This window comes from Strix uralensis, chromosome 1 (assembly GCF_047716275.1).
Source record: "Strix uralensis isolate ZFMK-TIS-50842 chromosome 1, bStrUra1, whole genome shotgun sequence".
NCBI lineage: Eukaryota > Metazoa > Chordata > Aves > Strigiformes > Strigidae > Strix > Strix uralensis.
Genome location: NC_133972.1, coordinates 67656431 through 67679817, shown reverse-complemented (window position 1 = coordinate 67679817; position 23387 = coordinate 67656431). Strand labels below are relative to the sequence as shown.

Sequence of the window (23387 nt, the reverse complement as noted above, 5' to 3'; positions counted from 1 at the left end):
ATATATATACACATTTCCTTTGCTTTTTCACCTCTACAACATGAGGAAAGGAAAGGAAAGGAAAGGAAAGGAAAGGAAAGGAAAGGAAAGGAAAGGAAAGGAAAGGAAAGGAAAGGAAAGGAAAGGAAAGGAAAGGAAAGGAAAGGAAAGGAAAGGAAAGGAAAGGAAAGGAAAGGAAAGGAAAGGAAAGGAAAGGAAAGGAAAGGAAAGGAAAGGAAAGGAAAGGAAAGGAAAGGAAAGGAAAGGAAAGGAAAGGAAAGGAAAGGAAAGGAAAGGAAAGGAAAGGAAAGGAAAGGAAAGGAAAGGAAAGGAAAGGAAAGGAAAGGAAAGGAAAGGAAAGGAAAGGAAAGGAAAGGAAAGGAAAGGAAAGGAAAGGAAAGGAAAGGAAAGGAAAGGAAAGGAAAGGAAAGGAAAGGAAAGGAAAGACCTACACCACCACCAAAACTATGATTTCATATTTTTTCTTTTTAAAGGGATGGTTTTTGGTTTGCTTGTTGATTGATTTGTTTTCCTTAGCTGCTCATGTCGCTAGGTTCTCTGCATTTATGCTGGACATCCGAATCTGAGAGCTGCTCTTGCTCAGAATGGAGAGTTGTGTCCCCCCGTTCACTCCGCTGCTCGCTAGAGAAGGATGACGATGTTTGAAATCCACAGCAAAATACCGGTTGACTTTCCAGCTCCTCCATTTTCTCTTTATTTCTGATTGCACCTTTAGGGAGAAACTTCAAAAGGTCATTTTTTATGTACTTAGCTGCTCGAGGACATGCTGATAAATTATCAAGATTAGAAAAAACCCCCATAATTTGACAGAACTATTTTTAAGACTATTACTAAATTCCTTGTTTCAGCAAAATCTGAAGTGGCTTCTCCTTGTCTGAAAGAGGTCCAACCATGCAGTGGGAACAACAGCCCAGGTTCTGTCTCTGACTTCAGATAATTTGGGTTCAGCCCAGAGGCACACAGAAGACCTGCTCAACACTAACTCCAACATGGTTCTGAGCTGGCTTCTTGGAAAAAATATCTTGTTTTCATCAATGACCAGTACCAAATACATAATAAGGAACCAAAGAAACCAGCAATCAAAAGGTACTAGATGGTAATGAAATAACCTGTCCACACAAGCAGCTTCTCTCTCACCCGCCATTAATGGATGCACGTTTATTGAAAACTTTGCGTCCTACTTTCAGATCACCTCTAAGCAGACAACAGCTCTTGGATTAATATACATCTGTGATACCCTCTTTTCCCTTGAGATTTTTTCATGGACACCCACAGCAAATCACAAAGAGTAAAACAATCCATGGTCAGAAGTTCAACTGGAAAGTAAGTAAATAATTCTATAGCTTTTCTGCTTTTCATTCATCACGAGTTTCCTGGCAATCTTGCTAGGTGTGCATGTGTGTACATATATACATAAAATAGTAAGGATTTAATATAAGGAATATCACACTAGCTCAGACCAATTTTTACTCGGTCTATTACTCATTACTGACAGTAACTTGTAGCATTATTTCTGAATGAAATAATGTAAGAACAAGGAAATATGTAGATATATTTTCCCAATATATTTTTCCAATCTCCAGTGAGCTGCTGTGTCAGAGATGTTCTTCTTGTTCTTAACAGTTATTGCTAGATTTTCCTAGACTAATACAATTATAAAAATGGATCAGCATATGCCCAAATGCCAAACAAGTTCTTCAACTGTATGGACATGAACTTCAGGGAGGAAAAATCCAACTGAAAATTTCACATTCTTCTAGTACCTCTAAATTTCTATTTTTGTTAAAGTATAGATAGATATAGATTAAATAGAATATGGAGATATATTTAATCTGTAAAAGGAAAATAGTGTTTGTATCTGTAACAGTGTAATATATCAAAGGTGAACCCTTTCTTACTCTAAGTAATTTAGTGAAGGCACAAGACATTCTCTAATGTCTTGAGGTAAAATGTTTTTAATTAATCTGGTTGTGTTAGTTTGGTTAAGAACCACCACTCCACTCCCCCAAGGGGTTACAGGAAATCTGACACACTGTGCATGTTACCTTGGAGGGTGTTTATTTCCAGAGTAGTTTTAGACAAGACTTTCTGGCTATTCTATTATCACTCATGGAAGATAATAGATGAAACAACAGTTGTAGGTGGGAGGGGCGTCTTGTAATGCCAGCTGGAGTAGTATGAATGCAGCCACTAATTCCAGCAAGGTGTGGTCCAGAACTCACCTTCTGAGCTACTTGGGATGGACCTATGAATAAAGTTTTAGCAGACTTGTGGGCCCTTTAACAGTCACCTTGACTAAGCCCATGAGCAAAGATGACCTATAAGTTTGTTTGATGAACTTGGAGATTGTTAAGGTTATCTGAGGAGTCACTTGGATCAAGGAGTTAGAGACCTTTTGTACAAGAGACCAGCTATTGCACACTATATGTGAAATGGTTGGACTGGATGATCTTCAAGGTCTTTTCCAACCTAGATGATTCTGTGATTCTAGACGATTCTGGTGTAGAAAACCTAGTGCACTAAAACTGGTAGAAAAAAATAGTCTCTGCCTCCTTGAAAAGAAAAAAAAGAATGGGCAATGCTTTGCTGGGAAAAAAACTGGCTGGATGGCCAGGCCCAAAGAGTTGTGGTGAATGGAGTTAAATCTAGTTGGTGGCCAGTCACGAATGGTGTGCCCCAAGGCTCGGTTTTGGGGCCACTCCTGTTTAACATCTTTATTGATGATCTAGACGAGGGGATCGAGTGCACCCTCAGTAAGTTTGCAGACGACACCAAGTTGGGTAGGAGTGTTGATCTGCTCGAGGGTAGGGAGGCTCTGCAGAGAGATCTGGACAGGCTGGAACGATGGGCTAAGGCCAACTGTGTGAGTTTCAATAAGGCCAAATGCTGGGTTCTGCACTTTGGCTACAACAACCCCCAGCAGCGCTACAGGTTTGGGGAGGAGTGGCTGGAGAGCTGCCAGTCAGAGAGGGCCTGGGGGTGTTGACTGACAGCCGGCTGAACATGAGCCAGCAGTGTGCCCAGGTGGCCAAGAAGGCCAATGACATCCTGGCTTGCATCAGAAATACCATGGCCAGCAGGGACAGGGAAGTGATCTTACCCCTGTACTCGGCACTGGTGAGGCCGCACCTCGATTCCTGTGTTCAGTTTTGGGCCCTTCACTACAAAAAGGACATTGAATTACTCGAGCGTGTCCAAAGAAGGGCAACGAAGCTGGTGAAGGGTCTGGAGCACATGTCGTACGAGGAGCGGCTGAGGGAACTGGGGATGTTTAGTCTGGAGAAGAGGAGGCTGATGGGAGACCTCATTGCCCTCTATGACTACCTGAAAGGAGGTTGCAGAGAGCTGGGGATGAGGCTCTTGAACCAAGTAATAAGAGCTAGAACAAGAGGTAATGGCCTCAAGTTGCGTCAGGGAAGATTTAGACTGGATATTAGGAAGCATTTCTTTACAGAACAGGTTGTTAGGCGTTGGAATGGGCTGCCCAGGGCAGTGGTGGAGTCCCCATCCCTGGAGGTGTTTAAGAGTTTGGTTGACATAGCGCTGAGGGATATGGTGTAGTTGGGAACTGTCAATGTTAGGTTAATGGTTGGGCTAGATGATCTTCAAGGTCTTTTCCAACCTAGACGATTCTGTGATTCTATGATTTTAGGAGAAGTCTTCTGTTGGACTGCATAATAGATGTCTATCAGTGGAGGAAAGAATGGATGGACTGTAGATATTCCTCTTAAGGCAGGCTTGAGGAGGAAGCCTTTTTCCATTAATTCAGAAAACAGTTATCTCAGGTATTCAGTCTGATAAACAAAGACAGGGGAACTTCAATTTGCAGATCAGAATGGGTGAATTGGGAAAAAAAACAAATGTGGGAAACTGACACTAGCAGACGCAGCAGCAGTTGCCATGTGCTGAGAGGAGTGTGAGGGTTGCAAGCTACCTGGTGGGTGTCTGAGGGGGTTTCTGGGCATCCAACACCCTTGGGCTATGTGTGTGGAGGGACCAGCTGGAAGGTGGCAGGTCTCACAAGAGGAGTGGGAAACAGTTGGCTGGTACCAGCTGTCCCCATGGCCAGGTCAAACTGTGGGAAGCTGCATTTAACTGGCTTCTGGGGAGCACCAGCAACCAGGAGTGCAAACAGGGCTTGGGGCCTGTTGGGAATGGCATCAGCAACAGGACGTGACATCTGTTAGGAACAGCATCAGCAGCTTGTGCGGCAGTTCACACAGGAAGGGCAGTGCACTCTGCCAGTTTTTGGGCTGCTGCCTGTTCTGCTCACCTGCAGGCCTAGTCTGTAGTCCCAATGGTCACCCAAGCTAGCTGGTGGCTCTGCAAGCCCACCAAGAAGCTTGAGGTCTCCAGAGAATTAGAAGGGTTTATCAGGCAGTGCTTTGAGGTTGTTGGAAGCATGGTGGTAGAGATCAGGCAAGGGCTGCTCTCTGCAGCAGACAGGAATCAGCTACCTGGCCAGGCTAGCCTGGGAAGAGTGGAGGCAGCCATCCAGACAGAGTGGATGGAAAGACTGTAACCCATCCTCCTGGGTGGCTGCACCTGCTCAAGGTGGGCTATGGTGGAGTTATTCAGGCAGCAGGTGGAGGAGCTGCAGGAGGAAGTTAGCAGGCTGCACTATATTAGAGAGTAAACAAGAAATAGATAATTATCAGAGACTTTGCAAGAAGAGATATTAGGGCCCTGTGGCACTGATCTCCAAGGACTACCAGAAAAAGATCTTCAACAGCGAACAGACAGAACCTTGGAGAAGGGGGCACCATGGCCTCTGGTGACCCACGGGAGAAGGTTATCACTTCACTCTCCTTCTTATGTACCAACCAGCAACAGATATTAAGCCTTGTCAGTGGACAAAACTAATGAGCAATATTCACAGGGAGAAACTGCACTAGCAGCACATACTAAAAGCTGCAAGAGGAAGCAGCAAGTGCTGAGAGACAGTGGGACAGCCAGCTGCCTGCTTGATATACAGACAAGTGAACTTTGCTGCTTGTCAGGAGTCAAGATCAGGATGTCACAGAGAGATTGAAACAACTAGTTAAAATCACAGACTATTATCCTGTACTTCTTTTCCATGTGGGCACCAATGACACAGTGAAGCAAAGACTGGGCAAGATTAAGCAGAACTTCAGCGTCTTGGAGGTGCAAGCAAAAGGGGCAGATGCCCAAGTGATCTTCTCTGTCTTGCCAGTCAGAGATAGGTGCGCAGGCAAAAGTTGATGCATTGTGCTGATCTATACCTGGCTTCATGGCTGGTGTCATTGCCAGGGTTTTGTTTTCTACAATTATAGGAAATCCTTCAATGAATACAGCCTACTGGGGAGAGATGGGATACACCTACTGAGAAGAGGCAGGAGAATCTTCATTAGCATATTGGCTGACTTAGTGAATTGTGCTTTAAACTAATGAACTTGGGGGGCAGTGTCCAAAGCTATAACATCTGCATATTCATAAGCAGCAGGTTGGATGAGTTCACCTACCAGAGTAGTGAGGAATGCTCCCCCAACCCTCTTCAAAGGCAAGAATCCTAAGTCCAGTCATCTCAAGTTTGTGTATACCAATGGGTGTAGTCTGGGCAGCAAACAGGAGAAACTGGAGCTCCATGCCCACTCAGAGAGTTATGATATTATAGAAAACACAGAAATTTGGTGGGAAAACTCACATGACTGTAAGACCACAATGGATGGCTACAAACTCTTTTGGGAAGATAGGAAGGGAAGAAGAAGTATAGTTGCACTTCATATAAAACAGAAATTTGAGTGTGTGGAAGTGAGTAATGGAGACTGCAACAGATCTATTGAATACCTCTGGATCAAGATTAGAGGAACTGTCATCAAGAGAGATCCTTTGTTAGGTATCTGTTACTGACCTCTCAGTCAGGATGATGAGGCTAACAAAACCTTACTTCAGGTGTTTACAGAAGTCTCAGGCTAACAGAACCTGGTTCTCATCGGTTACTTAAATTACCCAGATATTTGTTCGGAAAACAACACAGTGGTACACAAGTCCTCCATCAGGTTCCTGGAGTGTACTGAGGTTTGTTTCTGCTACAGATGCTGGACATGCTGACTAGGAACAGCTCATTGCTATTCACCTGAAAGGAGGTTGTAGTGAGGTGGGTGTCAGTCCGTTCTCCCAAGTAGCAGGTGATAGAACAAGAGGAAATGGCCTCAAGTTTTGCTAGGGGAGGTTTAGATTGGATATTAGGAAAAATTTCTTTACTGACAGGGTTGTCAAGCATTGGAACAGGATGTCAAGGGAAGTGGTTGAGTCACCATGTCTGGAAGTATTTCAAAGAGGTGTTGACATGGTTCTTAGGGACATGGTTTAGTGGTGGACTTGGCAGTGTTATGTTAACAGTCTTTAAGGTCTTTTTGAACCTAAATGATTTTATGATTCTATGGTTGCTAGATTTACGGCTCACAAACCAAGACTTGCTTGACAACATAACTACCAATGGTAGCTTTGGATACAGTGATCATAACATTGTGGAGTTTAAGATCCTGCTGATTACACTGAAAACCAGTAGCAGGACAAAGACTCTGGATTTTAGAAGAGCCAATTTCAATGAGCTCAGAGCCCAACTGTGAGGGATTCCATGGGATGTCTCCATGGAAGGTAAAGAAGCTTGTGAGTGCTGGGAAGAAGGCTCAAAAAGAACCTCCTGGAAGCACAAGAGCAGTCCATCCTCTACAAAGGGAAAGGAAGAAGGCAGAACAAAAGACCAGCTATGAACTTCTGCTTAAAAGCCAAAAAAGAAGTATACTAGCTATGGAAAGGCAGCCAAATACCCATCAAGGACTACAAGAACCTTGCTAGGGCATGCAGAGATGCAGTCAGGAAGACTAAGGCTCAGCTAGAAATGAAAATGGCCAAAAAAGTCAAGAAGCAGAAAAGGTTCTTCAGATATGTGAGCAGTAAGCAGAAGCACAAATGAATTGCTAAACAGCACAGGGGAACTAATCACTAATAATGCTGACAAAGGCAGAGGTTCTCAATACCTTCTTTGCCTCTTTACTGGTTCAGCTGCACCCCAGGTCAAAGGACCAAGTAGCTACAAAACATGTGCCAATCCAACAGTAGTGGAGGAAGGGCTGGTCTGTGGCCTCTTGTAGCAGCTCAACCCACAGAAATTTATGGGCCCAGATGGAATTCACCCCAAGATGTTAAAAGAAGTGGTTGACATTGTTTCATGGCCACTGTCTATAATATTTGAAAAGTCATTGAGATCAGGGGATATTCCTGATGACTGCAAGAGGAAAAATGTCATAGGGCCCAAAAGAGGCTTTTCTTCTCCTTTCCTTTTTCTTTTCTTTTCTTCTTTTCTTTTCTTTTCTTTTCTTTTCTTTTCTTTTCTTTTCTTTTCTTTTCTTTTCTTTTCTTTTCTTTTCTTTTCTTTTCTTCTTTTCTTTTCTTTTCTTTTCTTTTCTTTTCTTTTCTTTTCTTTTCTTTTCTTTTCTTTTCTTTTCTTTTCTTTTCTTTTCTTTTCTTTTCTTTTCTTTTCTTTTCTTTTCTTTTCTTTTCTTTTCTTTTCTTTTTTTTCTCTTCTCTCTTCTCTTCTCTTCTCTTCTCTTCTCTTCTCTTCTCTTCTCTTCTCTTCTCTTCTCTTCTCTTCTCTTCTCTTCTCTTCTCTTCTCTTCTCTTCTCTTCTCTTCTCTTCTCTTCTCTTCTCTTCTCTTCTCTTCTCTTCTCTTCTCTTCTCTTCTCTTCTCTTCTCTTCTCTTCTCCTCTTCCCTTCTCCCCTCTCCCCTCTCCCCTCTCCCTCTCCCTCTCCCTCTCCCTCTCCCTCTCCCTCTCCCTCTCCCTCTCCCTCTTCCTCTTCCTCTTCCGCCTCGCCCTGTCAGGAAACTACAGGCCTAATAATCTTACTTCAGTCACTGGGAAAATAATGGAATGAGACCCTCTAGAAACTATCACAAACCAAATGAAGCAGTTGATTAGGAGAAGCCAGCAAGGATTTACCAGAGACAAGTCATACCAGACTAACATGATCATCTTCTACAACAAAATAATGTTTTCTGTTGACATGATGAAAGCAGTGGATGTTGTTTACTTGGACTCCAGCAAGGCATTTGACACTGTTTCACACAGCTGACAAACTTGCAAGCTGGCAAGATAAAGACTGGATGAGTGGTCTGCTAGATGGTGGGAAATTGGCTAACAGGCCACACTCAGAGGGTGGTGAACAATGTTTTTTACTCAGGTTGGCAGCCTGTCACTAGTGGGGTTCTCCAGTTATTGAAAAGGACCTCACACTTTTCAACATTTTCATAAATGATCTGGATGATGGGATTGAAAGCACCCTCACCAAATTGACTGATGACACCAATCTGGGTGGTGAGGTGGACATATCAGAAGGGAAAGCCATCTTACAGAGATAACTGAACAGGATGGAAGAGTGGGCTAGCAAGAATGGTATGAAGTTTAACAGAGACAAGTGCAAAGTTCTGCACTTGGGATGACATAACCAAAGAAACCAGTACAGCCCCTACCTCTGTTAGGGAGCATTAATCTGGGCCATCATCTCTGGCAAGGCCAATGTTTTGATTTAATAAAGACATTAGACATCCTCTTTCTTTTGCTGAGATATCGTGAGATTCAGCCTAAGGTATTAGTGAATATGGTAGATGATGAGTTACAGTGAAGGTTTAGAATAGCAGTTACTACCACAAGGAAATGGGATGGGGATGATGGGTGGGGGAGCTTAAATATTAAAAGTCTTACCTCCCCATTCAAGAAACAATAGAGAACAGCAACAACAAAACCCTAGGTAAATGGGAGAGAAAAAAAATAATGTAATTTGTATCCTTCAGCAAATGCTATAAAATAGCTGGAGTTAGAACAAACAAACAAACAAACAAACACAAAATCCTAGTGTACAGAACTTATACATAAATGAATAAGCACACAGTCTGAGAACTGTGCATGCAAAGTAGTTATAATGAACAGAGATTTCTTTTTAACAAAAGCAGAATTCACTGTATAGTCACCTGGAAAGATCCCAGTCCCAATTCAAACACTAGTCTCTCACGCTTACTGACATTTTCAGGAGAAAAAGCAAACACCGTGTAGTGAATTCCAAACAAGGGGATAAGCAGTAGTGTAGAGCGAGCCAGTCTCCTGTTATAATAGAGTGAAAGAACTTTAATGCAGCCTTGTAATAAACAACTTGTGCTTTAATTAAAGAAGAAAACACAGAAAATATTTTGTTGTCTGCCTTTTGGGAAATACATACACTGGATAATTATACAAACAAATATACAACATTCCCATTTGTTTCCAAACAGTGATTTCACACACACTGTAGTTTGCTCCCACTTTTTCACACTGCTACAATAACAGCACATTAATAATGCTTAATACTCTGTACTGTTATTTTAATTTGCATTATTATAAGCAGGGATTTTTTCTACTGTGCCAAACATGAGAAGGGTAATCTTGCTAATGGATTCATACTGCTACCATAACACAATAAAAAACCTCTCACCCAATTGCTTAATCCCAGTGGAGTGTTTGAAATCACTTTTTTTTTTGGGGGGGTGGGGTGGGGGTGGTTAATTTGTTTCTTCATAGCAAAAAATTCCAAACCAGCAATACAAATAAGGCCAAAACCACCCTCTATGTTCTTATACTCCTGACTATTCCTCAAGGTCTTGATTTTGGTCTCGTTTGTACTGTTGGAAACCTAAGCGTAATTCTATTGTGTAACTAATTTCCATTGCATCAAAATAAAGAGGTTTTAGAGGAAAATCAAACTCAATAGGTATAAACGAAAGGACTGGAAATGAATGTGTGTACCTGTAAGCACTCAACTGAGTATGGATGAAATTCCCCAAGAGTAGGGGTCCAGTCAAGATTTATGCATGTATTGGTCAGTGTCATTTGCTGATTGAGCAGCAAAAAAGACCCAAGAGAAAGCAAATGTTGATCTGAAAATAAGCCAAGTGCTTTATTATAAACGAAGTGGCCTAAGTATTCTCCATGACGCTCTTAAAGGGGAAGAAATATGATTGATTTCCTTCAAAATAATTTAAGGAGGTAGACAGAGGACAAAGGAAGCTAAAAAGCCATAAAGATCTTTGGAAGAGATACATATTTTTTAAAATTCAAATGTTCACTCTGCTTATATCTATATGGCATATTGTAGACATGTTTGAATACATGCTCAACAATATGCCAAAAATGTGTTTGTCTTACTGAAAGTGAAGACTTTAATACATCTCCAAGAACTCTGTGAAGATATGCTGTTATACCCAATACTGAACTGGAAATGGGACATCAGTTCATTTCTGGTGTCCCTCAGTCATACTTTTTGCACTAATAATGATAAATACATCACAACCTTTGTCTTAGAGATTGTACTAAATACACATGACTCATTAGTCCAATGCACACCAAATCTCAAGTCTTGGTGAAAGACCCCACAAACTAGAGAACACTGTTCTTGTGAATTATCCAGGTAGACGTTAACCAAAAGTTTTTTAATAAGAGAGGAACTACCTAGGAACAAGTTGATAAAGAACATACAGAGTCTCCAACTTTGGTGATCTCTAGAAAAAGTAAGCTACACAGGAGTGACCCAGTGTAATGGACTAAAAGACTTTTCAGGGTCCCTTCTAGTCCTTTTCCTCTATGCATATGTAATCAGTTTAATGAAAAGGAACAGAAACATTGTGGAAAAGATCATAAAATACTATCTCCATAAACAAAAAACATTGTAAAGAACCTAAGTGTCTTAAACGATCCATGGAATTAAAAAAAAAGCAAATTAAGGTAGCAAACTGGACAAAGAAGTGTCATCTCCAAAATCTGTTACCCTTTACACTCAGAATTAATGACAACTACAACAAAGAGATAAATGTTATTTTGATTTAAAAGTCAGAATAGAATTGTCTATTAGTATGTTGTATTGCACCACAGTCATAGGAGATTAATTTTGAGAAAGATGTTGAGGAAGACTTTTTCTATTGTCAGTTTTCTGGCATTATTTATATCTGATCAATCATACAATTAATTTGTAGTATCTTGAAATATAATGTCATCAACAACTTATTTGAGGTGCTGTCTTCAATACTGTCATCAAAGTCAGGAAGAAAACACACGAAATGTAAGAAATAACATTCTGATGTTTATAGATTGCTAAGATCTATAAAGCGGAAAAGAAGATTTTAATGATAAAAAAAACTTAAGAGATACTAATGACTGTGTGGATGATGATGAATTGTGTTTTTTCAAGAACATTAGGAGGAAAGAAGACTTAAAGCAGCACCTGTGAGTCATGTAAGTTTATGTGCAATGGTGGAATGAAGATGTTCAAGGATACACTGAAATTCTCTTTTCTTCCCACACTCTTTCAGACAAGCAAGAAACTTGGGGGATGAATTCAAAAGTTTTGAGTACAATAATCACTCATTTCACCTTAAACTGTCTGTTTAGAAGAGATATGTTCTCCAAAAGGTCTAGCAAAAGCGTTGTTTACATTCCAAAAGGTAGAGAAATGCCTTAAGGTTACTTTAAACAAAAAGTAAATTGTATTTAAATTTTTGTTGAGCCTGACATTCTATTTTTCAGCTGTTATTTTCCTTAAAAACAGTTTAAACATAAGATTTTCGCCAATATGATTATAAATGTGGCCTTTCTATAAAGTGTTACTACAAAAAGACACAGGTAATGGTGTCCTCTATTTTTCCTCACTCCTCTATTGAATTATGGAAAGACATCATTATAGTAAAAGGAATAGAAAGTAGAAAGTTGTTTACCAGTATATGAAGGAACCATGTCTTTATTTTTCCATTGCACATCCACACTTATCAAGGATACTGCTGAAGTGTCTGGATATTACGTAGGACATAACTGGGCATGAATTGGAAATGAAAATACACACCACATTGCATTGCTGAGTAGAATTTCCAATGATTTTTACTGAATATTCCAGTGTGTTCCTATTCTGCATTTTAAAACATGTTTCTAGAAGACAAATTAGTGCTGTGAGCTAAATAAACACAGTAACTATACATTAGGTGAAAAAAAAATATTTTGAGCAACTGTGTGATAGGGAACAAGGACCAATGGGTTCTAAATGGTCTAAATAGATTCTTCCAGCTTCTGTGAATGGGATGTAACAAAGAAATACCTGTATATTCAGAACTTGCAGATGCAACTGTAAGAACTGTTGAGCTGGGTATGTGATGATGTAATTTGGAATGAATGAAAGAGGCCATCAGAAAATATGGGTCTTCTACATCAGGGAACCTGAAGCTCCAGAAGCAATTGTGTAAGGAAATTTGTGGTTGTTATTCTTTTTTCTGTTTCTGAGAGAGAGGTGAAAATTGTAGTTCAGAGCTTACTCTTCCATCAATTCCAGTATTGCTACCACACTGAAGATGTGTCTTGTGCCATTTTTGCTGGGGCTGTAGCTGCTTCTGTTGGCCTAATTGCAGTCATGTAGCTCAAAAAACCCATTGCAACTTACATAAGATTTGACAGATGACACTGTGTGCTATTAAGCTAAGGGTAAAATACAGTATAACTTTTACTCTGGCCACGAGTTTGTTGTCTTTCTCTCAGAGATTCTCACCACCTAACTTTTTCAAGACAAAATATTAAGACTATCAAAAGAAGCAAAAGATCTTCAAACCATAGCCTTTTAAGAAAGATTATGTAGTTGTTTTGTTATTTAGGCCTGTCACTTCAAAGTAAGAGAATTGTTCAGTTTAAATACTGAGTCTTAAGTGGAATTAATTTGATCAAATATAAACTTCTACAGTGAAGACATCAAGGTCTGTGGTAGTCATGTAGAACTACATTCATTTCACCAAGGTTTGGACATACATATTGTAGATATCTATACTGAAATTATTTACATAATGTTGCTGAAGTCGATGCAGAGAAAAATGCACTTTTAAGGCTTAGTTCTTGCCTGCTATAGATGCCCCTTTACGAAGAGGTGATTCCTGTTATAAACCCCACGGGTATGTATTGAATACATCTATTGATGTATATATTGACTAGCTTAAATTTATGAGATATCTGCAATGATGACATCTATTTTTAGTTAAATTAATTCCACACCTACATTGCCTTTATAGTCAGTGAAGAGTAACAGGCACTTACATGAAAGGACAAATCATATGTCCCTGAGAAAGGCCTTATCACATCCTAAATCTCTCCATTGACTACAAAGGGAATCTGGACTGGGTTTGTCATATAAATTGCTGCTCTGTAGGCCTGTAAAGTTTAGATTAGAGGAATCCCATCTCTTTGGCCATAACTCACTGATGAATATGTACAAAAAATAATCATGACAATATTTCAAATAGAAGGATAAGGAGCAAATCATGAAGATACAGGATGTCATTAGTAATGAAATGCTTAATATAGCTCATGTTTAATAAAGCAAAGTATCTATTTTATTACAAAGCTGCTAAACATGCGACTTTCAGGAACCTCAGTAATCTCCCTGACAGATAAATGACTTTTCCAAAAGCTTAATTAGGTTTGTAGGATCACTTTCAAAGACCTGAGGTACACCTAAATGCAGTAATTGATTACAGCTTTTTAATTTTCCCATACATAAATCACATCTTGAGACTAAGGGCTTGAAAAGCAATGGAAGCTTACTGAGACTTTCATATTGTAGCACACAAAAAAAGGTTTAATTATGTTTATTGGAAGTGTACAGAGTTTTTCTGGGCTTCTGTTTAGGCTGAACTCTTCTTGTCATTGACTAGGTAGAGGATTTCACCTTAGAGAGTGGTCAGTCTGCCATCTTTCTGAAACAATGCACTTAATGTGAAATTTGTTTCTCTGCAAAGGCTCCATATGAAGTTTGTGCTGCATTAGGTTGTAGATTAAGTAGTGAACTTGATATTTCAAACTATCTCCTCCTAAAGGTAGGTCCTAGTTTTACCTAACTATTCTTAGACTTCAAGCTTCTCTTATTGTAGAATATTGACTTGCTGACTATTCTCTATTGACTTCTATTCTCTATTTCTTCTTTTGCTTTTGCACAATGTCAGTCTGTTGACTGAATCTTTTGAGCATCTTCATTGGTCTATTTCTTAAATACCTTGAGGACATGTAAAATCACAGAGAAAATTTAATTTCATGTTTTAAATGTTTTTTTCTAGCTAACAAACATAACAAAATACCAGCTATAAGTTACAAGACAACTTTTTCTCCTTAATGGTGTCAAAGATAACTGTTACGGATTCTTCAGCAAAATGCTGGACTGTTGGATCTGTGTGGCAGGACATGCCTCACTCTCCATAGGCAAACCTTTGACAATGACTTCTGACTAGACACGTAATATTTTGATATTAGGTTAGCCTTAGCCTTTCCTCACCCCTGATTGTATACTAACACAACTTCACTCAGTTCAGTGGACATAAGACATTACACTAGCTGAGAGTCTGATTCACTCAATCCTGCCTGGGCCCTGTTCTAGCACACTTTCAGGTGAAACATTTACTCTCAGTATGACCAGCGCTCACCTCTTTGCTGTATGATAAAGAACAACTATTAATAGTTTCTATACAGACACTACCCAAACCCGTAAATAGCATCAGCCATAATTACAAAATTTAAAAAAGCCCCAACACCTTAAAATCCTTGACTGTTGTGCATCAGCAAAAGCACAGAACAACAAAAAATTCTACATGCAACAAGAACTAAACGAATGCTTAATCTCCGGTTACTACTCCTCTGCTAATATCCATTCATTTACTTGCAACATGCTTCATACAAACACAGTAATGTCACAGGATTGCGTACACTTACAGGGTAATGGTTGATAGTTCTGACATCTTGCAAGAGTGCTGGTTAGCCCTCTTAGGCTTACAGTAGCATTTCTGAACGCAGCTGCTAAATATGACAAAATTAGCATTTTTTTCAGCATATTGTGAACAGGCCAAGGTAGGTCACTTTCAACACATTTCATGAGACACATCACAAAGATGGAAAGCAGACATGACAGAATGAAATTACAGCACAAACCAGCTGCTTGACTGAAGCAAAAATAAACAAAAAAAAATAAAGGCACTGGCTGTTGCTGGCAATTGTGATGTGTTGATTCACAGAGAAAGCAGATTGAACAACCTGGAGGCAGGCGGGCAGCATTATGCATCCAAAATACACATGACCTTTGCAGTCTGGTATTGTACGGAGGGTAACAGAACAATATATTAAATGAAAGTTGACTGCACACTCGTGGAGAACAATTAGATAGTAAATTCAACTCGTAGGATGGAGATTAATCTAAGATAAATTTGGATCAGATATTCCTCATTTTCACGTGTAAGTACCCAAGGAAGTGTGGATCCCTTTCTTTTTAATGAAGAGTACTAGTAAGGATCTCAAGAACTTTTTCACCCAGCTTCCTTGATGCCTGGGGAGGGAATTTCAGTATGGAAACTACATGTCTGACTGGTAATTCAGAGGTACTGTTTATTTTTTGTCACACACACTAAGACAGGTGTGGTCATAAAAGCAGCAGGCACATACACTATGGACCAGGACCATGATCTCTATATGTTGTATTCTAAAAAGAGCTGCTATGGAGAATGGGATGTTTACATTTACAATGAGCCAGAGAGAAGCTAATTTCAATCAGCTGTCAAGAAGGGTAATCTGAACGAACATGGGATCTTTTAAGGGATTTTGTACCTGTTATGATGGGTTGAAAAACATGAGAATTTAAAATAGTAATTTCTTGTCAACTTTCAAGGGGAGATTTTTTGTTTTGTTTTGTCTTCAACACATGGTTGTTTTGGTGGGATTTACCTCAGGGAAGGTTGAATATTTACAGTACAGATGTCTAAGTAAACTGGACATCCTTGGTCCCTTGAGAATCATCAGAGAGAATAATTAGTCAAGAGAGAAATGCACACTTATTAGTCAGGATATGTCTGACCTATTTTAAATGTCCAATTTAGGATGGGATGAACAGCACACCAACCACCACTGACTACCCTGACTAAATCTCTGTTGACTATAAAGGATAATATGGTGATTTTTTAAAGCAGTTGCCTACAAGGCAAACATCTAACTTCATTCAAACAAATCAAACTGTTTCTGTGCTCTGCTAATATGCATGGTCTAAGATTTGTGTTCACCTAACCACAGATGGAAGATGCAGTTTATAAACTGAACAGTAAAATAAATTGAAAACAGATTAAATTTCTCCCTACTTTTAACTCCTTCAAGCTGATCCCATCTACTAGAGTTTTGTTTTGTTTCCTTTTGGGTAATCAAAACCTGACAACTGTGTTGTTATTAAAGATAATGGCATAAGAGCTGGAAAGAATACAGTATTGTGGTACGTACACATCCAGCAAATAGAAATAGTGATCATGTTTCAACTTGCAAAATGAATCTTATTTCTTGGATGATATTAATGAAGTAAGTATGAAAATGACTGTTCCTCTTACAGTATCACTTCTGTGATAAAATTTTGCACTGCCTCTGTTTTTCACAGAGCTGAGTTGTGCATTATTTGTCAGATAAGACTGATCAAAAACAAGGAGGAAAGTTTTAGAGATAGTTCCTTTTTACTATGACTGAAGCTTTCAGAAGTGACTATGGATTTTGAGTGTCTCACTCATTTTTTTATCACCTGATCTGAAACACATTTTATCAGAGTAGTTTTTACCACAGAGGGCTGCTCAGCATGTGTTGAAAAGCAGTGCTTATGAAGGCATTTTAAGGTACATCATAACCTGAAAAAGACACATCTAAAAATCAACAATCACTTTTAAATTCTTTTAAACTCTTAGTCATGGGGGGGTGTAGGGGGTTGTGTTTTTCAATGATGCTTAATGTTGCCATGGTAATCTGGAAAACAAAATCCTCACCAATGTTTCCTTTACTGCTTATGCCCTGTTTTATTTGGTAGGGATTGATTTTCATTATAGATTTTTCTAGTGAGTAGACCTAACATGGCAGCATTTGATATTTACTAAAATTATCAAAAAAAGACAGATTTGATTTTGAAAATAGTATCTAAGAATTAACTGCTGCTCCTCACCCAATGAGGGATGTTTACAGATGGTCTTGTAATGGAGAAATTTGCTGGCATGTCTTAAGAACACATTAGTATTTTAGTGCTATTAACATTTTTTCTGCCATTCTATCTAACTTAGGTAGAATCATCTCTCTGATGTTAGATATTGTAAAGTGACCCAAAATGTTGAGAGTACAGAACTGACAGAAGTTTTCTTTCCTTTCCCCCTCCCCCCACTTTCTTTTTTTAAACTTTATTTATTATCAAAGTAGAATCATTGGTGGAAGGAAAGGGAGAAAGAGAAAAGAGACAGAGGAGGCAGGAACCAGAAATAAATGAGGAGGAAAAAATAGCCAAATAAGAGAAAGTTAATATAAATGAGATTATGGATATCAAAACACTACATGAATTGGGGCAGGATCCTCAGATCTCTGTAGGCACACACAGAATGGAATCGGTCACATCTAGCTATATGTATCTAAGATGAATTTAAGCTGAACTATCTGCCACCTTTAACTCAATCATAGAAAGAAACAGGCACTTCCAGAGGCTGAGCTGACCGGTGTAACAAAGGCATCTAAGACATATGGGATGCATCGTCTTATGGAGGTGCCCTGGTCTCTCAGTTTGACCATAGACGATGAGTAGACTGCTTAGATTAAATACGAGACTTTAGACAGCTAAAGGCAAACAAGCTGAGTCTCACCGCATGTGTCCTGTGCATGGACTGCAGCTGCATCTGGGAGGAAGAGGGAGGGTGCTAGGGTGGAAGGGGAAAGAAAAGTTAAACATTCCCAGGATTAAATGAATTATGTATGATGTGGCTGAAGACCATCTTGTCAGACTGAACACCTTGCCATCTGGCAAGTTAATGCAAATGAGAGAGTACACAAATTTGATGCAAAGGTAGTTGCAATTCAATTCTAAAGACTGTGTAGGCTTCTCAGAGGTGCTTAAGAGAAGTAAAATGAACATGCTGATTCAGGGGAATGAAGTTATGCTTTATTACCAAGGCCATGTACTCCATAATGAAAAAGATGAGGATTCTGGGTTTAGGTCACTAATAGCACACAGGGAATGACAGAGTTTGTGGGTTGTCTCTGAATATGCTGAAGGGGAATCCTTTGGGAAAACACAATAAAGGTATAATTTGAGTCATACAATTTAAAACTGTGCCTCATTAAGAATCTTTGTGCACCCTGCTCAAGTAATTCTGTGTAACCTCTCTACAAATAGGATTAGCAACCATGTAGCAGTAGAAAAAGGAATGTTGAAACAAATCAAGGCAATAAAGTATTGAAAATACAGTAAAAAGTCAACCAAAGTGAAAGTAGAAAGATTGTATGGGAGAGAGAAAAAAAATTAAAATTGAGACAAACCATCTATTATTTATGCTATATGCCTACTTACCTACAGCTGATATTGTTATAGGCAGGGGGACATCTTTTCCTTGCTACTCCATAGCTAAGGATTTCCTGAAGCTAGACTTGTTTCCTGGCCAAAACACCAACTACATTTACAAAAACTCTTACAGATTACTGTACAGACTTACAGATCAGATGTAGACAGTTTGGAAAACTGAACTTGTTCTGTGAGCAGAAAACAGACCTTATAATTCCATCCTGATGCAGTGACTGTGGTCCTGCAGACTCATTCACTCCTCTCATCCAGACACAGAATAAGCATAGCTGTTTTGCAGCAAAGTTGTTACTTAGTTCCACCTCATCTAATTTTTGAAGTTAACAGGATAGCTGTATGCCTTTTACCTTGTCGTTCCATGCTAGCTTTGCAGTCAGTGGTGAGAAACAGACCATAAAGTGAGATTTACCTGACCTATTTTAAACATCTTGTTTAGAATGAAATAAGTTGTAACAGGGATTTTATTCTCTCGACTGGGTAGATCTCTACTGACTGTGGAAGGAGCCCAGCATGATTATCTTATTAAATCAGGTGGATCCCATGCTGTCTTGATAAAAGTACAACCATTACTGTGCTCTTCATAAAAATTGAAAACAAGTCCAAAAGTCAGTCTAGTCACCTTTTGTCAGAGTCTTAGTCTTGTTACTTATAGCTCTACCTTTTACTGCTAACACCACCAAACTAAAAACCTTTCCCCTGACTTCTCTAAGGGGTCTGAGGTATTCCAGGATCATCTTCTGACACCTGCGAATAATCTGAAAACAAGTTGGGAAAAAAAGAGAAAATGTGAGGTCTCCTTCCTTTACAGTCCTCATCCAAAACACATTAAAATTAGTTGACTTTAATGGGTGATAGTAGTTTTCTTTCATCTGAGTTTTTGGTCTCTACGTTTTAGGGCTCTTGCATTGGTTTAACATGTGAGAGGTCAGCTTTGTTTCTCTTCACTTTTTTGAGCGTGTCTTACACAACTGAGTGGATTGCTTTTCATTCCAGTGATTTGGAGGAACATAAAGATTGCATTTTTTTGTGTCTATGTACTTGCAAAGTCAATGAACTTTAAGCTAAAAACTAGGACATATGTAGGAAACTTCACGAGGGTCTTCTACAGATTACAGAGCTCCCACACTATAGAGAACATTCAACGTCCTATACACACTTCACGTGTGCATTTTTAGTTCCACCAAAGTTAATCTATTATAACTGAAAGCTAGCATGGTAATTACAACAATAATTTGACACAGAAACGGTGTGTCCGTAAGGAAACCGCTATCACCTCTCTAGATGCTGAAGCTGGGTTACTGCTTACAGGCTATAGCTGTAACTGAAAATGAATATTTAACAAACACGAATTTGAACTGGAACATTTTGTCCAATAATTCTGACCTTCGTGCAGAACTGAGGCTGGAAGATAAAACAGTATGGTCAAAGAGAGTCAAAAATCATCTATACACTGTTCATTCTTGGCTTTGTTAACTTCTATAGGGTGGACATAGGATGGAGAAAGCCATCAGAGATCAAATAATGAAGAGATAAAGCTTAATATTTAGCTGTGTTCTAGAGAAGAAAGCTGGTAGTAGAGAGCAGAATACTTCCCTCAAAAACAGTCTTTAAATGAACTGTAGCTTCAAGGCTACATATCCTGATCCCCCTCTGTATTAACTCTGGAGTTCCTATTGTAACAAACTAGGTTATTCTCACTCAGTCCAGAGCATAAAATAATGTCATGCATTATGGAATAATTCTGATGGGGGTGCAGTAACATAACTGTAGTGTAGAAGACAATAGCATGTGTAGTGAGAAAAATGTACCACACAAAATGAGATTCTTAAATGGTTTTGAACATAGGTTTACTGTTTGAAATGAAGAATATGAATGTCCAAATCCAGACATAAAATATCCAAGAATGTGATTAGCTCATTGTACTTAAAACAAACAAATGAGCAAAACCCACGGAATATTTATTGTCACAGTCTGCCACAAGAAGTGGATTTTCAAGCATTGTAGACAGGTCTTAGTCCTGTCAGCTTGCAGAGCTCAGTATCGGTACAGCTACACTGAGTTTATATAATTTGCAGCTCTGAAGCTTCAGTTACACTTTTGCCTCACTTGCCTTACATGTTATGTGATATCCCTGCAGACAATGATACAAGTTTCAATCCGTCTCTATAACTCTCCTTAATGAAAAATGAGAATGATGCCTTTGTTGAAAAGGCCTGGGCTTGCAAACATTGAATCAGCTGAACAACTCCAGTGTTTTCATTGGAAATATATAAGAGGAATTACAGTTTGGAAATCTCTCAGTAATGATACAGGTGCACAGCAAATGAGGTACTAAGACTATGTGAACCATATGCACAACTTTGGACTGGTCCAATATTGAGGTAGTACACATTCTTTTAAACCACCTTCATTGAGACTTAATTCAATATTAAGCTATTGTAATCTGGTGGCCTTTGAGTGTGTACTTGTACTCTCCAAGGCAGGAAGAATTTGTTCCTGGGCAACTAACAAATTTGCTAGTTTGCACCACACAGTTTCTTTTTTGCACAGTCTTAGTTACGAGTCTCATGAGAAGTTCACCTTTACAGATCAAAAAAACTTCTGCACTGTGACAGCATCATCTTTCTTGTCCCTTCCATACCCCAGGCTCTAAGGACTATGTACTTGCTTGGAGTACATCCTAATAATTCTTCAGATGTAAAACTAAAACCACTGGATGTGAAGTATGTTAGCTGCTGAAGTGAGACACAAGAAATCAATGGCAAGGAGAAGCAGAGACACTGAGGGGAAATTAAACACCTTTTGTTCTCATATGGTAGAGGCAAAAATGTGCATGGTAGCAAAAAGTAAATGGAAGACCATGGATGTTGGTGTGCATCAAGCTTTGATGTAAATTGGAAGCACGTTCAAGATCAGAGATGTCAGAATTATTCCCCATTGTCTGCAGTCTCACAACACCTGCTGCATGACCAGTTGCTTCAACTCCACGTTTATCTTTACACTAATTAACCAGCTCAAAGAAACAAAGGTGCAAACTGCTTTGGGGACAAATAAAATTCCAGATATATTCCTTTCAGCCTAACAATGCATTCAGAGCAACAAACTTAGCTATGAGCAATGCAGGAGGGAAAGGGAAAACAGCCAGAATGGTTTAATTTGGATGCTCTCAAATTAGCTCTCAATTTGAGGTTTCTGAAAAATTATCTGAATCTCCAAAAACATTATGTTTCCCAGTAAGTGAGCTACCCTGATAAAGGATACAACACTGCACCCAAATCCATGGGTAATTTGTAAAGATGCACGGCCTTAGGCACTGGACATTTTCTATCCTGCTGATCTCCATGACAACTGAGGTTTATCAATACAGATCATAATTAGGTTATTCACTCTGATGAATTGCAGTGACTTTAGAAACACATTTGAAGTCTGTACCCCATTTTCTTTAGGAAAGTTACCTTATTTTTGCTAATCAATAAACTTGAATGTGTGGCAAAAGTTATATTACAGAGAATTTAGTTAAGTCTAGTCAGTTTCACATTAAAGTAAGAAGCTTTATATTGTGCACATTGCTAAAGTATTTGTGGTCTTTTAAAAAGCAATGCTGGAACACTTTTAGATATATACAGCATTTCTGACAGGATGTGGAGGAAAGACCTATATTTACATAGGTACACAAGCACAGATGCAAACATTGTATATAAATCAAGATGACTTGAGCCTTCTGATGTTCTAACTGCTGTTCCATACCAGTTACGTCAATCAAGCCATGATGTTTTAGGTACTGGCTTTGAAAGACATTTAGGTCTGAAATATCCAGATATATGTTACTAACATTTCAATGGGAACTCATAATACACTATTTAGCCTTTCTTTGTGCCTAAACCTCCTCTGAAACAAGGCTGTTAGGGCTAATCCAACCCTTGATAGAACTGTTGAGAGTGCATCAAGCTTTCCATTACTGATTCTTCTTAAAAAAAGGGAAGGAACACTTTCATGAAGAGAACCACATTGTTGAATACAACATGGCACTGTTCTCTCTCTCATCAATCTGCACACCTTCTTGATCTTTCTAGAGAAGGAACATCTATTAGTGGCTTCTCTTTTAATGCAAATGCACTTTTTTACAGTTCATATCTTGCTCTTGTGACAGATGGGGAAAAAAGTCTGTGCTTTGCTCATTTAGGACACAATCTGTAGACAAAGAACTTCATTTTCTAAGGCTGCCACAGAACATGGAGTCAAGTGGAAATCTGAAGTCACCATTAGAGAATTGTTAAGCATGAAACATAGGCAGATTTCAAAAAAGTCAAGCTTTTTTTGAAATCAGCAACATAAATCAGTGTTGTATCCTTTCCTCTATCCATACATTCATTGAAACCATAAAATTGCCCATGAAAATACCTTACAGCAACATGCACAAATTTTTTAAAGACAAAGTCACCCTATTTTTCATCACTACTTCAAAATAGAAAATAACAGGAGTCAGCCTCCATCATAGAGACATCATCTGTGCAGGTCAAGGCACAGTGGACTTGCACTCTAACCACCTTTTAAGGATTTCAAAATAACAGATGCAGAGTACTTTTTAACATTGCATTCATCACAGATGATCTTGTAACCACAAGAAATAAGCTTTGTGATCAGTGATTTCAAAATCAGATCCTGACAAAGCTCCAGTAAAGCTCTTGTATATCATTGGAAATGGATGGAATTTCCTTTGAAAATACTGATTTGTTGTTCTGGAATATCCCTCTGGCAAGTGGCCCAAGAAATAGAAAAACCACTTTCAAGGTGGACATAGTTTTAGGTCTGATCCCATCATCACTGTAAGAATGTAAAAGATGCATAACAGATGAAAGGACAGTGTTTAGGTTAGGAAGCTAGATTTGACAACCAAAGATGTATGTTCACGTTCCTCTACTTGCCACAGGCACTGGGGGGGATTTTGAGTAACCCCTTTTGTGCA

The 23387-nt window shown here is 39.0% G+C and overlaps 1 protein-coding gene across 7 annotated transcripts in view; it reads right to left on the bottom strand.

The window, feature by feature from the left end:
• Positions 1 to 295: 295 nt before the first annotated feature.
• The window catches only part of ADCYAP1R1 (ADCYAP receptor type I), a 142333-nt gene continuing 119241 nt past the window's right edge, over positions 296 to 23387 (bottom strand). Inside the window, exons 14-18 of one of the 7 annotated variants that reach the window (XM_074869602.1) lie at positions 17709 to 17762; positions 14782 to 14865; positions 8994 to 9123; positions 8728 to 8769; positions 296 to 722 (exon numbers count right to left, since the gene is read on the bottom strand). In XM_074869602.1, coding sequence (XP_074725703.1) covers positions 513 to 722; positions 8728 to 8769; positions 8994 to 9123; positions 14782 to 14865; positions 17709 to 17762 — 520 coding nt within the window. In that variant the 3' untranslated portion in view covers positions 296 to 512. The remainder of the gene's footprint in view (positions 723 to 8727; positions 8770 to 8993; positions 9124 to 14781; positions 14866 to 17708; positions 17763 to 23387) is intronic. The other 6 variants (XM_074869608.1, XM_074869616.1, XM_074869623.1 and 3 more) reach the window with 6 other exon arrangements.